General features: G+C 40.9%; 1 protein-coding gene across 2 annotated transcripts in view; it reads left to right on the forward strand.

The window, feature by feature from the left end:
• Positions 1 to 814: 814 nt before the first annotated feature.
• Positions 815 to 17,221, forward strand: part of ALDH1A2 (aldehyde dehydrogenase 1 family member A2) — a 43,924-nt gene continuing 27,517 nt past the window's right edge. Inside the window, exons 1-6 of one of the 2 annotated variants that reach the window (XM_025210551.1) lie at positions 815 to 3,575; positions 3,793 to 3,933; positions 5,464 to 5,593; positions 13,688 to 13,749; positions 16,662 to 16,790; positions 16,919 to 17,032. In XM_025210551.1, coding sequence (XP_025066336.1) covers positions 3,859 to 3,933; positions 5,464 to 5,593; positions 13,688 to 13,749; positions 16,662 to 16,790; positions 16,919 to 17,032 — 510 coding nt within the window. In that variant the 5' untranslated portion in view covers positions 815 to 3,575; positions 3,793 to 3,858. The remainder of the gene's footprint in view (positions 3,576 to 3,792; positions 3,934 to 5,463; positions 5,594 to 13,687; positions 13,750 to 16,661; positions 16,791 to 16,918; positions 17,033 to 17,221) is intronic. The other variant, XM_006029090.3, reaches the window with a different exon arrangement.

The following is a 17,221-nucleotide window of genomic DNA, read 5'->3' on the forward strand; positions in this document are numbered from 1 at the left end:
CTTACCTGGGAAAAGGAGATTGCTTGGTTCTTGGTTTGAGGAAAGATACCCTGCTGGGTCAAAGGGCAGGTAGATGAGGGCTTTAGTTGGGGCTCAGCCCATTCTCTGCCAAATGCTCCTGTGGATACAAAACATGTGGGTAAAGTCTCTGTGACATTTTCATAATAGGACTTTTCTAAAGCATAACATTACCTCTCAGGGCCCAATCCAAGCAACCTACGCACAAATCCTCCTACTGCACTGGCCCTTTCTGTGCACAATTAATATTTACATGCTGAAAAGGGTATGCAGCCTCTGCTTTAAAAATTATCAGGCCCACAACACTGCCTTTGCATTCTCCTTTCCTTTCTTTTGCAGGGCCTTTATTTATTTCTGAGTTTCAGTGCCTCCTCTCTGTCTTCTGACTGAGTTTTCTATACATCGTAATATATTTTCTAGTCTCCTTTTTCATTAAAACAACTCTTTCACCTTTCCTTTCTTCTTAAGACATTGTTTGCACACTTTTTTACCTTTTCTTCTATCTGCTTATTTGCTGACTCTTGCAGTTCCATGCAGATGAAAAGCATAAATATGCTTGTGATTTTTATTTCTCACTGTTCAGTGATTCAGTGATAAGAGACAAAGCTGAGGCTTTTGCACAGAGTTACAAACATTATAAGTTTACTCCTTACTATCCTAGAGGCAGCTTAGTGTTGCTAGCCACACTTTGCAGATAGGGAAAAGGAGGCAAGAAGCAAAATGACTTGCCCAAGGCCAAAGAGACAGAGAGTGTGAGAGTCACTGTAAGAACTGAGGCGTTCCTGGCTCTGAATCATTTGATCATTAGACTTAGCCTTTTTCTAATAGAAGCTAATTCAGCAGCAGATCTGCAGTCGTATATTACTGTTCTTTGTACAGTAAAGTCTAGACTTACACATGAATACGTTACCATGTGAGTTTCACCAAAATTCAAAGCCCAAGGCATGCTGTGATAAGTACGACAATGGCGTTCTCACAGAAGGTTTTTCTGCAAAAATCTGTACAGCTCCATCATCTGGGCATGGCCTCTGTCAGGTAATTCAGCTCAAGCCATCTTCCTTTACCTTTAATCTGTGGGTGAAATGTCCACAGCAGAGTTACGATGGCCTGTCATTGTGACAGTGATCCTTTCCCTGTAGTCTGGGACCAAAGAATCCAGAGCATGGTCTCTTGTAGTGCAGTGGCCAGTAATTGAAGGCAATGACTTATCTCATGGCATTTGCTTATACAAGTTCACAATGTTAATTTTGTTTAAAATAGAAGTACAAGTTATGTCCCAGAAAGCACAGCAGTTACTGACAACTGATCTGTAAGGAGAGTAGAAGGGCATGAAATATTTGTCCTGAATTCATGTTGTGTGTGTATGAACTAAAAAAAAAAAAGCCAATTTTCACCAAATGCATGAATTTCTCCAGTGAGAACAGGGCAGTTCTCATAAAGAATATCAGGGGCTGTGGAGTTTGTGTGCAAAATTGACTGTTTTCAAGTGAAAACTTGTTGAAACTCATGATTTCAACCTGACTTCAGTGCCAAAGTCACTTTACTGTAATTTTGCATTTTAAGTGGTGGGACAGCAGTGGGGCAGCTCCAGGGAACTGGCCACATTCTAGCCAAGTGGGATGTCCCACATATTTTGAATCATGCAGTTTTCTAAATTAAATCAAATGTTTGGATATTCTCTAGAGTGACTCAAGGCCAAATTTTGAGTGCCCTATTCAGAGCCAGGTTGTACAGAGTGCCCTGCCTATGTGCAGTGTCACATCATACCCAAGGTGCTTAACTGGAAATCCTCTATCCTCACTAGAGTAGCAGGCTCTCCTCTGCATGTCTGTACTGCTCTGGGTTAGCTCAGGTGGGACAGCATGGCTCCACAACCTCTTCATCTGCTTTGGCATTGCATTGTGACCTTGGGAAGTAGGAGGGCCCTGGGTGGAATATCATACTACAATTATATTTGGCTCTTTATATGGAATGAGTAGTTCTGTGTGCTTCTCCATAACAGTGAGCCACTATCTGGCTTCCCAACATCCCAATAGACCCCATCATTAAAAAATCTCAAGGTAAAGGGAACATGTGGCTATAATCACCCACTACAGCAGTGATGTCTACAACAGAAAATGCCTTAGCCTGTAAATTTGCAGCTGATCACACATGGTGTTGAACGGCTTCTTATTCAGTAGATGGGGAACTGGCACTTCCCAGGCTTGATCTCTGTGTGTAGTGAAGTACTAATGTCATATTTAAATGTCATATTATGTGGAAGCTCCTCAGCTTCCTTTGACTCCTGTCACTTAGCGTCTTGCAAGACTAGAATCTCAGGGCTTGTAGGGGGCTTTTTTTGTTTTAGCTGGAGAGCAGTCCCCTATCCCTATAAACACAACTTAAACTGCATTCAAGAAAAGGACTATGAACATTCCTTCTTTTGCTCCTGTCTAGGAGTGAACTCCTGGCCCCAGTGAAGTCAGTGATAAAGCTCCTCTTGACTACAGTGAGGCCAGGACTTCTCCCTAGGAGTTTAAGTTGTATTTCATGGAATACAATAAGAGAACATTGAGCTGTGGACTCCTAGGAACCGATGTGGTGCCTGGCTTTCTCTGAAAACTTCCACTCTTTGTCTCAAAAAGATTTTCAGGATGAGAAAGAGGCTGAACACTGATGACACCATTCACCCTTTTCTTTTAGGGTGACATCAATTTACCCAGTAAAAATGTGCATTTTGTTCTCCAGAGATATATAGAAGAAATTTGATTATTTAAGTGGCTACCAATATAAATGACAGGCAAGTAAACTTGATTTGCTGTGCACTTCCTTCTCCCAGCAGGCAAAAATAACATTACCTTTGCCAAAATAGCAGCTGATCAGGTGTACTGAAGTTAATTATAATTAAAATGTAATCATCACTGACAGGACATAACAATCATTTGCATTGTTCCATGCAGATAAATGATGCATTTCATTTTGTGCAGCAAGTTTTAGATATAATCACCTGACTTTGGATGGGGGTGGGGGGCTCCAATAGTTAAGACTGGATACAGACTGGGGAATTTCAGGGGCAAAATGTTCATTTACTACAAAGAATGTTTTGGTAATGAAGCCAAAGCCTTGCTGTCACCCTGGCAGTTTCACGGCTTTTCTCTGATTTGGTTATGTGTACATTTGAATCAAATTTCAGTTTCAGCTAAGTTTTTTAGGGCTTGATCCAGCTTCTTTAGCAAAACTACCACTAACTGGATCAGAACCTTAATTTTAACTCATGAATACACTGTAATGTTTTAGTCAAGTACAGTACTTCGAGACCAGGCTCTGCAAACCTTTACCAGGACTTCAGTGAGAATCTCAGATGAATAAAGCCTCCACATATCACTAAAGCTTTTCAGAGGAAACCCTGAGTTCCTCATTCATACACAATGATCCAGAGGTTTTAAGTGCCTTTTTTCCCTCTTTTTTTTTAGATTTTCATAAATAATGAGTGGCAAAATTCTGAAAGTGGGAGAATATTCCCTGTGTATAACCCAGCCACAGGAGAGCAGATCTGTGAGATCCAGGAAGCTGACAAGGTAAAATGTCCTTATAAGATGTTAAAAAAATGTTCAACAGGCCAAAACCAACAGCTACTATGGCTCTGCTCCAGAATACCATTGCTAATCTTTCATTAACCCTACCCTGCCACGGTGCGATTATGATATATTGTATGTTTGTTAGGAAATTTCAGATGCCAACTAATTCTTTCTTGGTGTTCATCTCAGTGCTCTGTTTTTCATTCCTCCTTGACAGGTTGATACAGACAAAGCGGTGAGGGCAGCACGCCTTGCTTTCTCTCTAGGCTCAGTGTGGAGGAGAATGGATGCATCTGAAAGAGGCCATCTCTTGGATAAGCTGGCAGATTTGGTTGAAAGAGACAGGGCAATTCTTGCTGTAAGTGAAGCAAGGGAAAAATCAAGAGTTATCCGTTGAGAGCAGAGTTCTCAGATGTGGAAACTGAAATCAGATTGGCTAATATTTCCAAATATGCTAGACAGGGCCTGATCCAAAGCCCATCTGTGTCAATGTCAAGTCTTTGCATGAACTCAGATGGGCTTCAGATTGAGTATGTGTATGTATACATATGTGCACTTATGTGTATTAATATTTTTGCTCAATATTCTAAAATAAAATGGAAAAGTGCCTAACACAAATTGTGCTGTAATTAATGAATTGGCAGAGGAAATGCTATGCAGTGCAGAACCAGTCATCTAAATTTTAAAAACTGTGCTTTTTTACCACATAAGTAAAGCATATACACTGCAGTATTGTTAATGATGTTTTCTGCATGTCAGCTGCTTTGAACTAAGCCGGTGAACATCTTAATTCCAGCTTTGTCAATACTTAAATCATCTAACCGCCAGTGAATGCTATAAAATCACCGCAGGGAGAAGGAAGTGCACAGCAAATCAAGTTTACTTGCCTGTCATTTGATTTGTATTTCTAGAGCCAAATGCTTTGCTGAATTGCACTGCATGCAACGCCACTAACTTAATTTTGGATGTAAGTCAGTGTAGTATTAGGCCCTTATTGTTCTGTGAATTAAATTTTGGTCTGTATATATTTATGTAGTACTCCTTCTATGTTGTATGCCATTAACCCATTTGTAACAATTTCTATTAGATAACCATTAAAAATTGGCTAAGCTACTCAATGTCTAACAAAATTTATTGGATTCTTTTCATTAAGCGATCTGAGACTCTTAAGAGGATATCTTATAAGATACTGTTATTAGTAGGAATATTGACTTGAAAATAAGGTCTTTAGCTTGTTAAATTATGAGCTTCCCTAGAGGAGAGTTTGTTTATTTGATGGTAATAAATAAACTGGCTGTACACTATAGATATCTCAGCCCTCAGCAGGGGTCTTGGCAACTATATAGAGAAAATTTTATATTCACATCAATTATATACAGAGGGATATGTCCATTCTTCTCTTTATGGATTCAGATTGTTAATATAGGGTTACAAGAAGTCCTTGCTCAGCTGTTATCATTAACATAACAGAACCTAGTTTGCCAGGCAGTTTTATCTTGGCCTCTGATTAAAGCAATTTTGTATTTATATATCTGGACCAAACACAGTGACTACTATGTCCAAACACACACGCACGCACGCACGCACTTCACTGTTGTAGCGATTTTAGGGACTTTTCAAGAAAAATTCTGCCTGTTTCAGATCAATAGAAATATCAACATCTCTTCCCCCCCCCGGATAATGCTAAACATTTTTCCCCCTAAGTGTTACAACTCCCATACAAAGTAGTATCAAAAAGGGGGTTTTAATAGCTGAAGCTTCTGGTATGTGACTGTACCAGGGAAGACCATTAGTGTCAGTATTTGAGCACTTGAATAGTGAATACAAAAATGTATGTAACTTAAATGTGCTCCTTTGCTCATACGCTCTTCACTTTCTTGTCCTCCAGACCATGGAATCGTTGAACAGTGGCAAACCCTTTCTTCAGGCTTTCTACGTAGATCTTCAAGGAGTCATAAAAACCTTGCGGTATTATGCAGGTTGGGCAGATAAGATTCATGGAATGACCATTCCTGTAGGTAAGTGGAGTTCAAAGAGCCACAATCCGATTCTCCTTTTGTATTATATATACAATACATACCTACAAACATGTAGGGAGCCTACAGGACCTCTTTCTGAAAGAATCCCCTCCCAGGGCAGGTAGAAGAAGCCATACTACTTGGACTACTTGGAAAAGTGATTCATAATATGTTGCTGGGTACAGGATTAACCTAGCAGAAAATTGTCTAGGTTATTTAATATTTTTCTTTAATGGAGCTAAGTAGAAAGCTCATATGCATATCCATTTGACTGCTATGTATGTGCATACAGTACAGTAGAGATAGATACTGCAGTTTAAGGCTGATATTTTACATCCTTTATGAAGTGCTTTGGAACATTTTAAAATAAGAGTGCTGCCAAAAGGCAGGCACGATTTGGGCAAATTCTGTGCATGATCCTTTATACAGCTCTGCCACTAGAACTAATTTTGAGCTCTACCTCCCTGCTTTTTCCACCTTATAGTCTTAGTTGTGCTATATTACGCTACTACACAAGATGCTTTACTGTGCAGCAGATTAATTTGCTGCACAGTAAAACGTCTCTATCTGCACATGCATGGCAATTAGAGTGCAGTGACTAATTTACTACACTTCCAGGTAGTTCCGTCAGATACAAGTGGTATCTCGCAGATGTTTAGATTAGTTTACTCCAGCTCAAATTGAGCCAGAGTATATTCAGTCATATTAATTGCACACATAGGTACACCCTACATGGTTTAAAGTATGAACTGTTAGTGGCCCACCTGGACTTGGATGGGACTATCAAATTAGTTGTGACTTAAGATCCACATGTGCTTTGAAAGAGTTTGTAATTTTGTTATAGAGAAACACCCATAAATATAAAGTACTTTGTGCTTCAACACTTTCTTCCTTCTGGTGTGCAGTGGAATTAAGGTTTAGTTACATGTACAAGAAAAAAGACTGCTGGATATATTTTGGTAAAGATAAGAAAAAATAGCAGTGTTTTCTTAGCTTTTCTTTTTAGCTGTCAGCCCTGTCCTCCCTTTCCCTCCCCTTCCAGATCTTTCACCAAGACTTATGGTCATTTTCCATTGAAAACACACTACTTTGCAATCTTGACTGAATGTACCAACTCTTGTAGTTATGCAAAATGGTGCGTGGTAGCAGAAAATTACTTTCTGCACCCGCAGTGGTTCAAATAATGGTACTTATCTTTTACCTACATAATCAAAAATCCTAATTCCTCTCATAAATTTCTGGAAGGGGTTGATCCTTTTCCAAAGCAACACTAACATGTTTATTTAAAAATGATGAAAGGCCCTGACATTTATGCTGTGGACTCTTCTCAGTTTGACACATGGAGTCTGTGTCCAGTGAGCACTATATATTTCACATAATTGAGAGACCGGGGAACCATACAAAAAGAGAAAAATGCAGAGGGGGCAGGGGCAGTATTTAAAATTTTTTATTTTTAAGGAAAAATTTTTATGTCCAAAGTCAAATCATCCAAATCAATTCCAAATCCATGAGTCATTCAAAAATGATATGCGGCCCTATTAAGCATCCTCCACCCCTGCCTAGGGCTTCAGATGTTTCCAAATCCCATGGCGGGCATCCTACATGCAGGCCCAACCCCAGAGGCCTGGGGTTCGAATGCCCCCAAGTTTCACTTGCCCTCAGCCGTATGACTGCAGGAGCAAGCTAGGGAGGAGTCCCCCATTTCCATAAAGTTGGTTTGTAGCCGAGATCCTCCCACTGGAAGCTGGCCAGCGGGAAGCTAACTATGAGGCTGTCATAAGTACTCCTGTCTGCAGGCAGACAAGGGTGCAACCCTCCACTACACAGTGCCATTTTAATTACATTACCTTGGTCAGGGTATTTCCCTTCTGCCATCATGGTCATAGTATTTCCTGTGTCAGGGTTGCCCAGCTTCTAAGCCTCCAGGGGAGGCCAAATGCCCTGGGGGCCACACCAGCAGGGGCCACACAACACGGGTCATGCCAGGCAAGCCATGGGACACTGGGCCTTGTGGACACTCCTCCCTTAGTGCTCTGTGTGCCCAGGTGAGCACCTTCCCCCCACACCACTGCACCAAAACCTCTCCCCTCACACTGCTGCACCACATGGGCAAGTGGGAGTGATTTTCACCTATACACCAGCCTGCTTCTCCCCACACTGCACCAGCCATGCCCTGCATGCAGCTCTCATCTCCCCACCATGTGTGGCTCAGCTCAAACTCATCCTGAGTTCCCTGCTAGGTGTCACACTGCCCCAGCCCCTGGCACGAGGGCAGGAAGCAGCAGCCAGGAGGGTGGGAGAACCCCGAGCCCCTGACGGCTGTTGCATAAGAGCTATTGTGTGCTGAGCTCTTTTAAAAAATTGGCCACTACAATTTAGAAGGAAGAACAGATCATGCCATTCTAACTGAATTCTAATTTATTCTTCAGACTGGTATTTAGTTTAACGTAGTTAATGCTAACAAATGAAACCATTAAACCAGATGTAAGGGAACTGGTACATTTTTATAAAAAAATTACACTGCAAATACCTCTGGTTTGTGCTTTGCTTTAAAGGCTGAAGATGATTTTCACTGCCAATTAGGCTGAGATTCATAAATCCTTTGTGTGCTGCTTGGACTTTAAATTTACACAAGCAAAAGCTCAGAAACTACCATAAATTCATATATTCAGCAAATTTCTTGTTCCATAATCCCTCCTTCCCTTGTCAGCAAATGCTTCTTTCTCACTTATGAGCCTAGCAGGACTACAGAAGACAAGTCAAGTCAATAAGAGACATTGCCAGTTCAGGATTGCTTATTCCAGTACTTAGCATGCAAACAAGTAAAGCAGGATAGCAACTGAAAATTGGAATTTGGTAGGGAGGTGGTTTAAGTTGTTGGGGCCCAGTTTTCAGCAACCTTCCTAAGTACAAACCATGATTGCTGGCAAAGGTTCTGGTATCAAGACTCTTGTGCAAACATGGGCTGTAGCACGTGGCTGGGTGCCCCGGTTTTGAAAGTGCAGTTTGGTTCTTTTAAAGGAGTAAGAAATTCCACCCCTTTGCCTGATTCACCTCTATATTACTCCAGTTTTATGCTGTAAACTCAGTTTTAGAACTGCATCCAGGTAAAGCTTCTGACTGTTTACAGACAGTTGCTTGTCAATGGAAGCTGGATATAGGAACAAAAGTGAAAACAAGCCCCTTATTAAATCTCTCTTGGTTAAAGACATTACCATCCTTTGTCTATTCTGACAAGAGGTTTTTACTCTAAAGTGGGCACAGGCCAATGAGAGGCACAGGGTAGAGAGAAGAGGAGGAATGTCTTTCATATTCATATTTGTTTTGATTTTAGGATTTTTAAGGCCCCATACTGCCCTTTACTCTTGTTTGCAAAAACACTATTGATTTTGATAAAAGCAGAACCAGGCCTAGCTAAAATCTATAACATTAATAAATCTATTGCAGTCCAAAGTGCAATGATAGACAGAGCACAGGACAGATCAGGACTTGCAAGACCAATATCCAGATCTGAATTTCTCATCTCTGTTTCTTAATTTTTGGGATGTGCCACTTCATGAGCCACCTGACTACATACTGGAATCCCCACACAAGCATTCGTAACAAAATTTAATACCAGGGCACTGTTTGACTCCTGGGAGGGAGCTGGTAAAACACCTCTCTGGCAAACACTCTCAGACTAAAGTGAAGTTCCCTGGTTACAAATGCGGTTTTCCAAATGGACAATTAAAAAATCTTAAAAATCTCTGGACCCAAGTCCCCAGCTCCTACAGCCTAGAGCACAGGTATTCAAGTCAGCAAACTGAGTCAGTACGAGTCTACATCAGCTGAGGATATTAAAAAATAAACAAACATATTTTTTCATTTAAGATAAGAAAATGTGAAAAATGCTCTTTGGGCATTTCCTTTTCTAGAGTCACCTTAACAATTTGATAGAAAAATACAGATAGGGGATCAGACTAGCAGCCGGGTTTTCCCTATCTGTTTCATGGGTCTGCCACAGTGTAGGCTTCTCCCACTGTCACCTGCATGCCTCACTCTTTACCTGCAGGTACAAATTCTAGGTGGAAGGCAGAAGTTCATGCCCCTTATTCGTGCTGATAAGATACATTTTTGCAAGTCAGCCTATTTAAAATCAAAAGGATGACTTGCCAGCGCCCACTCACATGAGTAAGAGGCTCACAGGGAAGCCCTCTGTCACCCATTTGATCTTCAGTTCCTTTGCTTATTACACAAAGCATTAATGAATAATGAATGAGAGGGTGAACTTTTTGACACAGGGACCTGTCAGCTGAGATCAAGAAGGAGACCTCTTTCTTACATGAACAGCCATCAGCAACACCAGCTTTCAGTCACTTCTGACTTGGGTACATGGCTTGGTTGCAAAATTTTATATCCTCCTGCCAACTCCTCAGTTAGCAGGGTAACTTTCTATATTATCTTTCAATAAAATAATTCATAATAGTCTTGGAATTGGCTAATAGGGATGCTGCTTTTGGATTTTATAGCTGTCCTAAGAATCTGACCTGTGTTTTCACCAACCCTGGATCTGAGCTAAGTGTGCAAAAAAATGTTTAACCAAAGCTCCAGTGCAACAGGTTAGGCTCTGTATTGGTTGTAATGGATAATTTAGCAGATTTAAAGAGGTTCCCCAGGAGAGGCTTGTTCTTCAAGATGGACAGCTTAAGACAGTAGACAGAAAATTTTCCCTCCTACAGGGATGCAGAATAAGCTGTCTCAAATGACAACAGATCACACTCTTGAAGCCATTGCAGAAAAGTTTGGGCTCTGTTGAGATGAAAGTCTGGATCTTCATGTCTGGCACAGATGGAACGTCTTTCAGTCACCTTGTGGTGGGTGTCAGATATACAGACTGCATTCAGGCAGCCTCCTGCCTGCTGACAGCTACTAGGAGAGTGCTGGGGAGAGTGAGTGAGAATCCTAACAAGCATCATAAACAGCATTAGCACCTTTTTATACCATCTCTAAGTAGCAGCATTTTCATTATTGTGGGTTTTATAAGTGTATATTAAAACTGTAAAAATGTAATTGTTGTCTGGTTCAGTTTTGGAGCAGAGACGATTTGAGCCTTTTAGTGTTCGTTGTTTAGTTAAAATGACTCACTTCACCAAACTTCATTATTATGCTTTTGTTTTATGGTGTGCAGCAGGCAGTCCACAGATATGCCTTTGGTATTTCCAACTGTACCTTAATCCTCTGTGTAATCTGAAGTCTGCACTGTTTGCTGATGGAGTTGTTATTAAATATCCCCATAAATCCCCCTTAATTGTGACATCTGTACATGATGGACATTTGAAATAGGTATCAAAAGAGCAGTTATTCTGGAATCTGGCAGAAGGCTTGGATTGGAAGGACTCAGAAAAATGCTGATGGAGGAAAGAATATGCCATTCTGACTAATCAAATTAACTGTCATATTTAGGTTCCCTGCAGCTTTGCCACTTGAGACATGAAGCAATGACAGAGGGATGGCCACAACTCAGCTGGTGGGAAAGCTCCATTACTGTCCTGGTATTTGATACCTGGGGCACACTTTTTTTTCCAGATTATAACTGGCAGCTCACTTCATTCATAGTCCTCCGGCCAGGTCTGGTCTGTGGACTCAATCCTGTGTGCTGGGCCACCACAGCTCAGGCCCCTCATGCGTGCAGGGCAGGCAGAGGCAGAGCCTCATGCAGCTGTACAGGGATGGCCTGGCCAGGGCCTAATCACACTCACTGTCGCTCTTGTAGTGCACTAGTGTGCCGCAGCCCGCTCTTTGGGAATCCCAGCAGTATTGTGAGTGTGCTAAGGATCCTTGAAGCACAGTGTTGCCCAGCGCAGGCCCGTATTTTCTACTACCATTTTAATTATTCTTTTAGTTATGCACATGTAGAGCATTTGGATTATTTTACCATGTAACTGCTGCTGTGTTCTTTGCCATTTGTTTCCTGTGATCTTGCCTACACAGACCAAACTGACTGATCAGCCCTTTTTCTACCCTTATGTGATGCTCTCTCTTTCACTCCTCCTATTTATCTTTCTCTTTGCACCACTTCTTTTCTCTTCTCATTCCCTCTCTCTGTTGCCTCTTGCTTTATACTTACATTGTGTTTTTGGTATCCTGGAAATGTTACCACTTTGAAGCCAAATCCCAGCTGATTCATGTATTGTTTCCATTATATTGTGTTTCCCCTACACAAAGCAAATGAAATAGACTTGCAGAAATATGTAAGCCTAAGAAAGTTTGTTTCTAATCAAAGCTAAGAGGAAGCCTATATTTAAAACCAGGAAACTTTCTGGATTAACCCATTTATTGTTAGCAGATGTCTGATATGAAATAAGCATTCAGTGCTGAGATTTTGGTCCTTCCCCTGAGACTAAGCCTAGGTACACTTGACCAACCTTACCCATGTTTAGTGGAAATGATTCCTATGTATGAACAGATGTATACCTGCATAAATACATATGTGCTGTTATAGACAAAAGTTCACTCTCAGGGTTTATCTGCACTGCAGTTAACACAGGCCTTACCTAGGCATAGTCTTAAGGCCCCTAGCACCAGACAGAAAAATAGCTGACTTGGGTTTGACGGGTTTGACCCAGGGCTAACGTCCCCAGCTCAAGAGTGGCATTAACCCAGGCTTCAACTCCCACTTTGCACTAGAATGTAGGGTAAATCATTCCTCATTTGCCCTCCCATAGTTCCTCCAGAGCAGACACCATTTTCTTGTAGTTGATACAACTGAATGGGAAAGAATCCAAGAGTGCTCTGCTGCAAAGGAGGAGGGGATCTGCTCCTAGACACAGGTGCAGGATCATTGAGGATTCAGTAATCTGGTTTGGACCCACCCAGCTACTCAGTCCTAATGTGCCAATCACCTGGGTTAACTGTACAGCGCCAGAGAAGTGTAGCCCCAAGCAAGGCCCTGTGAAAGGGAGCTTGCAAAACACAGATCTGACCCCAAGTCAGGATGCCATCAGGCTTCTGCTTTCTTCATGAATTTGCCTGGGATGACTCTGTGAACTACACTTATTTTGCTAAAAAAGAGAAACTCCCTATGTGAGTCTTTATTGTAGGCTACTAGTACCTACCACATCTTAGTTCTTTGGGGCTTAAAAATAATACTTGCTGGTGATTCAGAAAGTTAATTAGGTAATTCCCTTAAGAGTCCTGTTTTTGTATGTAGGTTCCACTTCTCCATGTAGTACCTTTTCTTTTCTGTCTCTTCAATTACAAGGTCTTTATTTATGCATCATCCCTCTGGTATTTTTACCCAGCTAAAGACAAGTCAGAAAGCAGTTCTTTAGCTCCATCATTTCAGAATCAGCAGAGACATTGTCCCCCTCCACATTCATTATCTTCCCTCTTTGGCTGATGTTTATAAAAACTTTCTCACTCACTTTTGTCTTGTTTTACTACTGCCTTTGGCTTTTCCCTGCCAGCTTTACTTGACTGCATATTTTTGCTTAGGCCCACTCCCAATGCAGGCCTTTTTAGCAAGTCCTTTGTGATACCACAGTGGTCATAACTTATTTCTGGTTCTTGTCTTTTGTAGAGAAATTGCATTCAGCTGTATATCCATTTCAGTGGCTTTTAGGGTTTTCTATCCTTTGTTCCCAATTGTGGCTTCTTCTATATTGTTCTATTCCACCAGACTCCCATTATTTTCAGTGGGATCTGGGCAATCCCAGCACTGCTTTCTTATATTGCTGTGTTCCATCCATCCCTTTACACTGGAAATTGCCATTTTACCCCCTTTAACTTTTTCTTCTCTTTTTTTAGGCTGCAATCAGGAAAAGCAAGTAAACAGCTTCCTTTGAGGCCACCACTAAAACTTCATTGCACATAGATCCACTCTTTCCCAACGAACCTTTGTATGAGGTGCCTAAACACCTTTGTTCTTGGGAAAGAAAAATTGGGTTGCTCTTGAACTCAGATTTCCCATGCTGCCTCACGAAAGACATTTCAATGACTTCTTTATTTCTTTTACTGCCATCAAAGGCCGATCCTTTAAGCTTCTTCTCCCCACTCTATTTTTTTGTTCTGCCAAGTCAAACTGCACTTGATAGTAACCATGCTCATCTGTTTCAGATGGAGATTATTTTACGTTTACAAGACATGAACCCATCGGAGTGTGTGGACAGATCATCCCTGTGAGTATCTCTACTAGCGCCTCATATTTATTTTCATTTGAACCAGCTCTCTTTAAAGACACATAAAACGTGGACCTCAGCTATGTGTGTTTTCCATTACGAAAAAAGCTGAGCTCATATTGTTGACATATCTTTAACAGCCTCCCTGCAAATGCTTATTTGAACATGCTAATAGGGTTTTAGCTCTGTTATTAGGAGTTAAGTTCTCAAGTCATAGAATTCTCATGATTAAAACAAGCAAAGCAAAACACAGTGTTAATATGCTGTCAGTGGTTATGGATGTTCACACAACTTACGGAAAATTGATGCTTTGCTGTGGCACTCTTTTTATTTATTTAGTTTTTACTGTGATTTAACAGTCTCCTCCGAGATCCTGGGAGAATGTTATGTATTTTAATTCTATTTTTTCCTGGCATTTCTTTTTACAAGGCTAGGGAAGAAGAAACTCCAGAAGATATGTCATTACAATTAATATCATGAAAATAATTAAAAACATGAAAGGCTTGTTTTTCTTGTTACAAGAGACAAACTTAATATTTTACTAAATGTAATACTTTTTCACATTCTAATATCCACCTTCAACAGACCCTTGCTGAATGCTGCACGTGAACACTGCTGAATAAGTTAGGTTTTCAAAAGTGCTGGTTAATTGGTTTGGGCAGAAATTTCAGCGGGAGGCTCATGTATAGCTATTAAAATATGGTGTGGAAGCTTTTCCTTTACAAAGCATCAGGGAAGGAATCAAGATGTTCTCTGAATTTTGTTGTTGTTGTTGTTTTTTTGTCTTGTTCATGTTAACCACAAGCCACTAAATAGCCTGGATGCATTTGCAACAGAGAGATTCCAGTAAAAAAGAAGCAACCAGAAAAGATTGCCTTAACAATGGAAAGCCATTTTTTCCTATTACTATTTATTATTATTTCATTTCTTTGAGGAGAGGTGACTGTTGTGCTTGGCACTCTACAGAAACTAGGACAACCATGGGAAGGAGCTCACAGTCAAAGGCACCCCTCCTGCAGACATCCCTGCGCATTCTTAACTTAATTCACATGAGTAGCTCTGTTGAATGAGTAGCTTCAATGGCAGTGTGTGCATGTGTTACACATTTGCAGACATGCTTGCAGGATCAGAGCTTTTGCGCCCGTTCCCAATGTGACCAGGCATTTTCTGAGACCTGTTCAACACCCTCGACTAACAGTTCCACTGATGCCACTAGGAGCTGAGGGCATTCAGCACTTGGCAGGAGGTATTCAAGAGCATGCATTTGTTTGGTTTAGATTTGCTACTCTATGAAGGAGGCCCTTATCCAAGGCAACCCTGCCATATATTACAAAATAAAATGACAGAGAGCTAACACAGAGCAAAGCTCCCTTTCCGGCTCCACATCTGATGCCTGTGAAAATTTACCCTCATCAACAGCATTGCAGCATTCCCTATGGCCATTTTGGGCCAGGTGATGGGACTCCTTCCTCTCTCTTTCAATTAGAGGGAGTTCCAGCTTAAGTGCCTCAGGCATTGCAACAAGAAAGAAAAAGTCAGGCAGGCAGGTAGGTAGGTAGATCCCAGGCCAGGATCTGGCCCTAAAATAGACACGGCAGCACAGTCCAAACCAATCCAGCTAAGTAAACTGTATGTAAATAGGTTAGAGTTGTGTATTTGTTTTCAGTGACATACAGAGGAACCTTCCAGGGGAAAGATAAGGGAAGAACTTGTTGCGTTCCTAACAATGGACGCCTATTTTTACACTGCCACATTTTGCACAATAAACTCTTCAGAGCTCTGGCTGCAACAGGCAACACAAGTGTAGGCTGTCAGCATGCTGTCGGCCCAATAGTTTTACTCCTAGGTTTATATGCTGGGTATGGAATTAAAACATCACTCTGTCTCCAAAGTTTATAAACAACTAAGGGGGAAAGAAATAGGGTGTTCAGTGAAGGAAAGACATTTGTGTATTTTTTCAAGCTTGCCAGGGGCTAGAGAGAGGTCTATGAGAGTGGCAGCTGATATGCTTCAGGCAGTAACACCTTCTAGCTAGTGGTTGATTCCTTGTGACTGATACTTTTCTATTTTCTTTCCAAGTTAGATTATTAGTTACATCCCTGAGACCATTCCTATAAATGGAGATGTGAGTAACTTTACTCACCTCCACATTTCAGCTGAAAGCAGTGGGATTGCTCTAGTAAGTCTGAATGTTTGCAGGATACCAGACATCTAGGATGACAGCTGCTATAGAGAACCTTAACTATTTGGCCCATCAGAACAAGTATACTGGGCCAAATCTTCTGCTACAGTAAACTGAAGCTGAAGACAGTGGAGTTGCACAAATTAACACCAGGAGATAATTTTGTCCAATTTGTTGTCTGTATTTCATATCAATTGCACAAGAACAAGTTTTAATACAAATGCCATAGGGAGCAATAAAACTGTACTGACACAGCAGAAGAATTGGGGGGGGGCATTGTCAAATGCCATCAAAGGTTAAGTATTTCTTCAAGTGCTCAAGGATTAGAGTCCTACGTTAAAAAATCTTTAGTGTTGGCAAGCAAATAGTTTTTTTCTCAGGACAACAGAAGCAGGAAGTATTTGTCCTCAAGAGTTAAAAAATAGAAGACATGCCAATGACAAAATATTAAATGAAATTAAAAGCTGTGAATAGAAAAATAACAGATAACACAAAATCCTTTTGTGAAGATTGGGGGCAAGGGTTATAATTCTTTGAACAGAAGAGAAAGAAGAATTCAAAGGGCAGTGTCACCTCGTTCTTAATGGGGGTAATTAAAAAATCCTTGCTTTGTCCTGGGCAAGATTTATGTTGAGGATAAGCCTGAGAAATCAGTGAGGTAGCAGCTTGACATCTCACAAACAAAGCACCACTGCAATATTTTCCATCTATCTTTTATTTTTTCCTGCAGTGGAACTTCCCCCTGCTGATGTTTGCGTGGAAGATTGCTCCAGCTCTGTGTTGTGGCAATACAGTAGTTATTAAACCAGCAGAGCAAACACCACTCAGTGCTCTCTATATGGGAGCCCTCATCAAGGAGGTAAGAATAATTGACAGGAATAATGTCTCCATCTCTCTTTACAGTTGAAGAACTACCAGAGTGTATCTGGTATAATTCGCTTCGTCAAGTTTTCACAAGCTATGTTTCCTCTCATTCTGTTTTGATAGGCTGGCTTTCCACCAGGAGTAGTCAATATTTTGCCAGGATTTGGTCCAATTGTTGGTGCAGCAATAGCTTCTCATGTTGGCATAGATAAAATTGCTTTTACTGGATCTACTGAGGTAAGTGTATTCTAAAATATGTTACTGAAAGATATGAATCAAGAAAATATTTAGGGAACTACAGCCAAGCTCTTGACCTAACTTCCTCAGTGTCATCTAGTAGAAAGGATATATCCACATCAGAATGGCCCATGCTTCCAGCTAAGCCTATATACTACCAACACGGAACTATTACTTTCCCTTCATTCC

Source organism: Alligator sinensis, unplaced genomic scaffold, assembly GCF_000455745.1.
Source record: "Alligator sinensis unplaced genomic scaffold, ASM45574v1 scaffold311_1, whole genome shotgun sequence".
NCBI lineage: Eukaryota > Metazoa > Chordata > Crocodylia > Alligatoridae > Alligator > Alligator sinensis.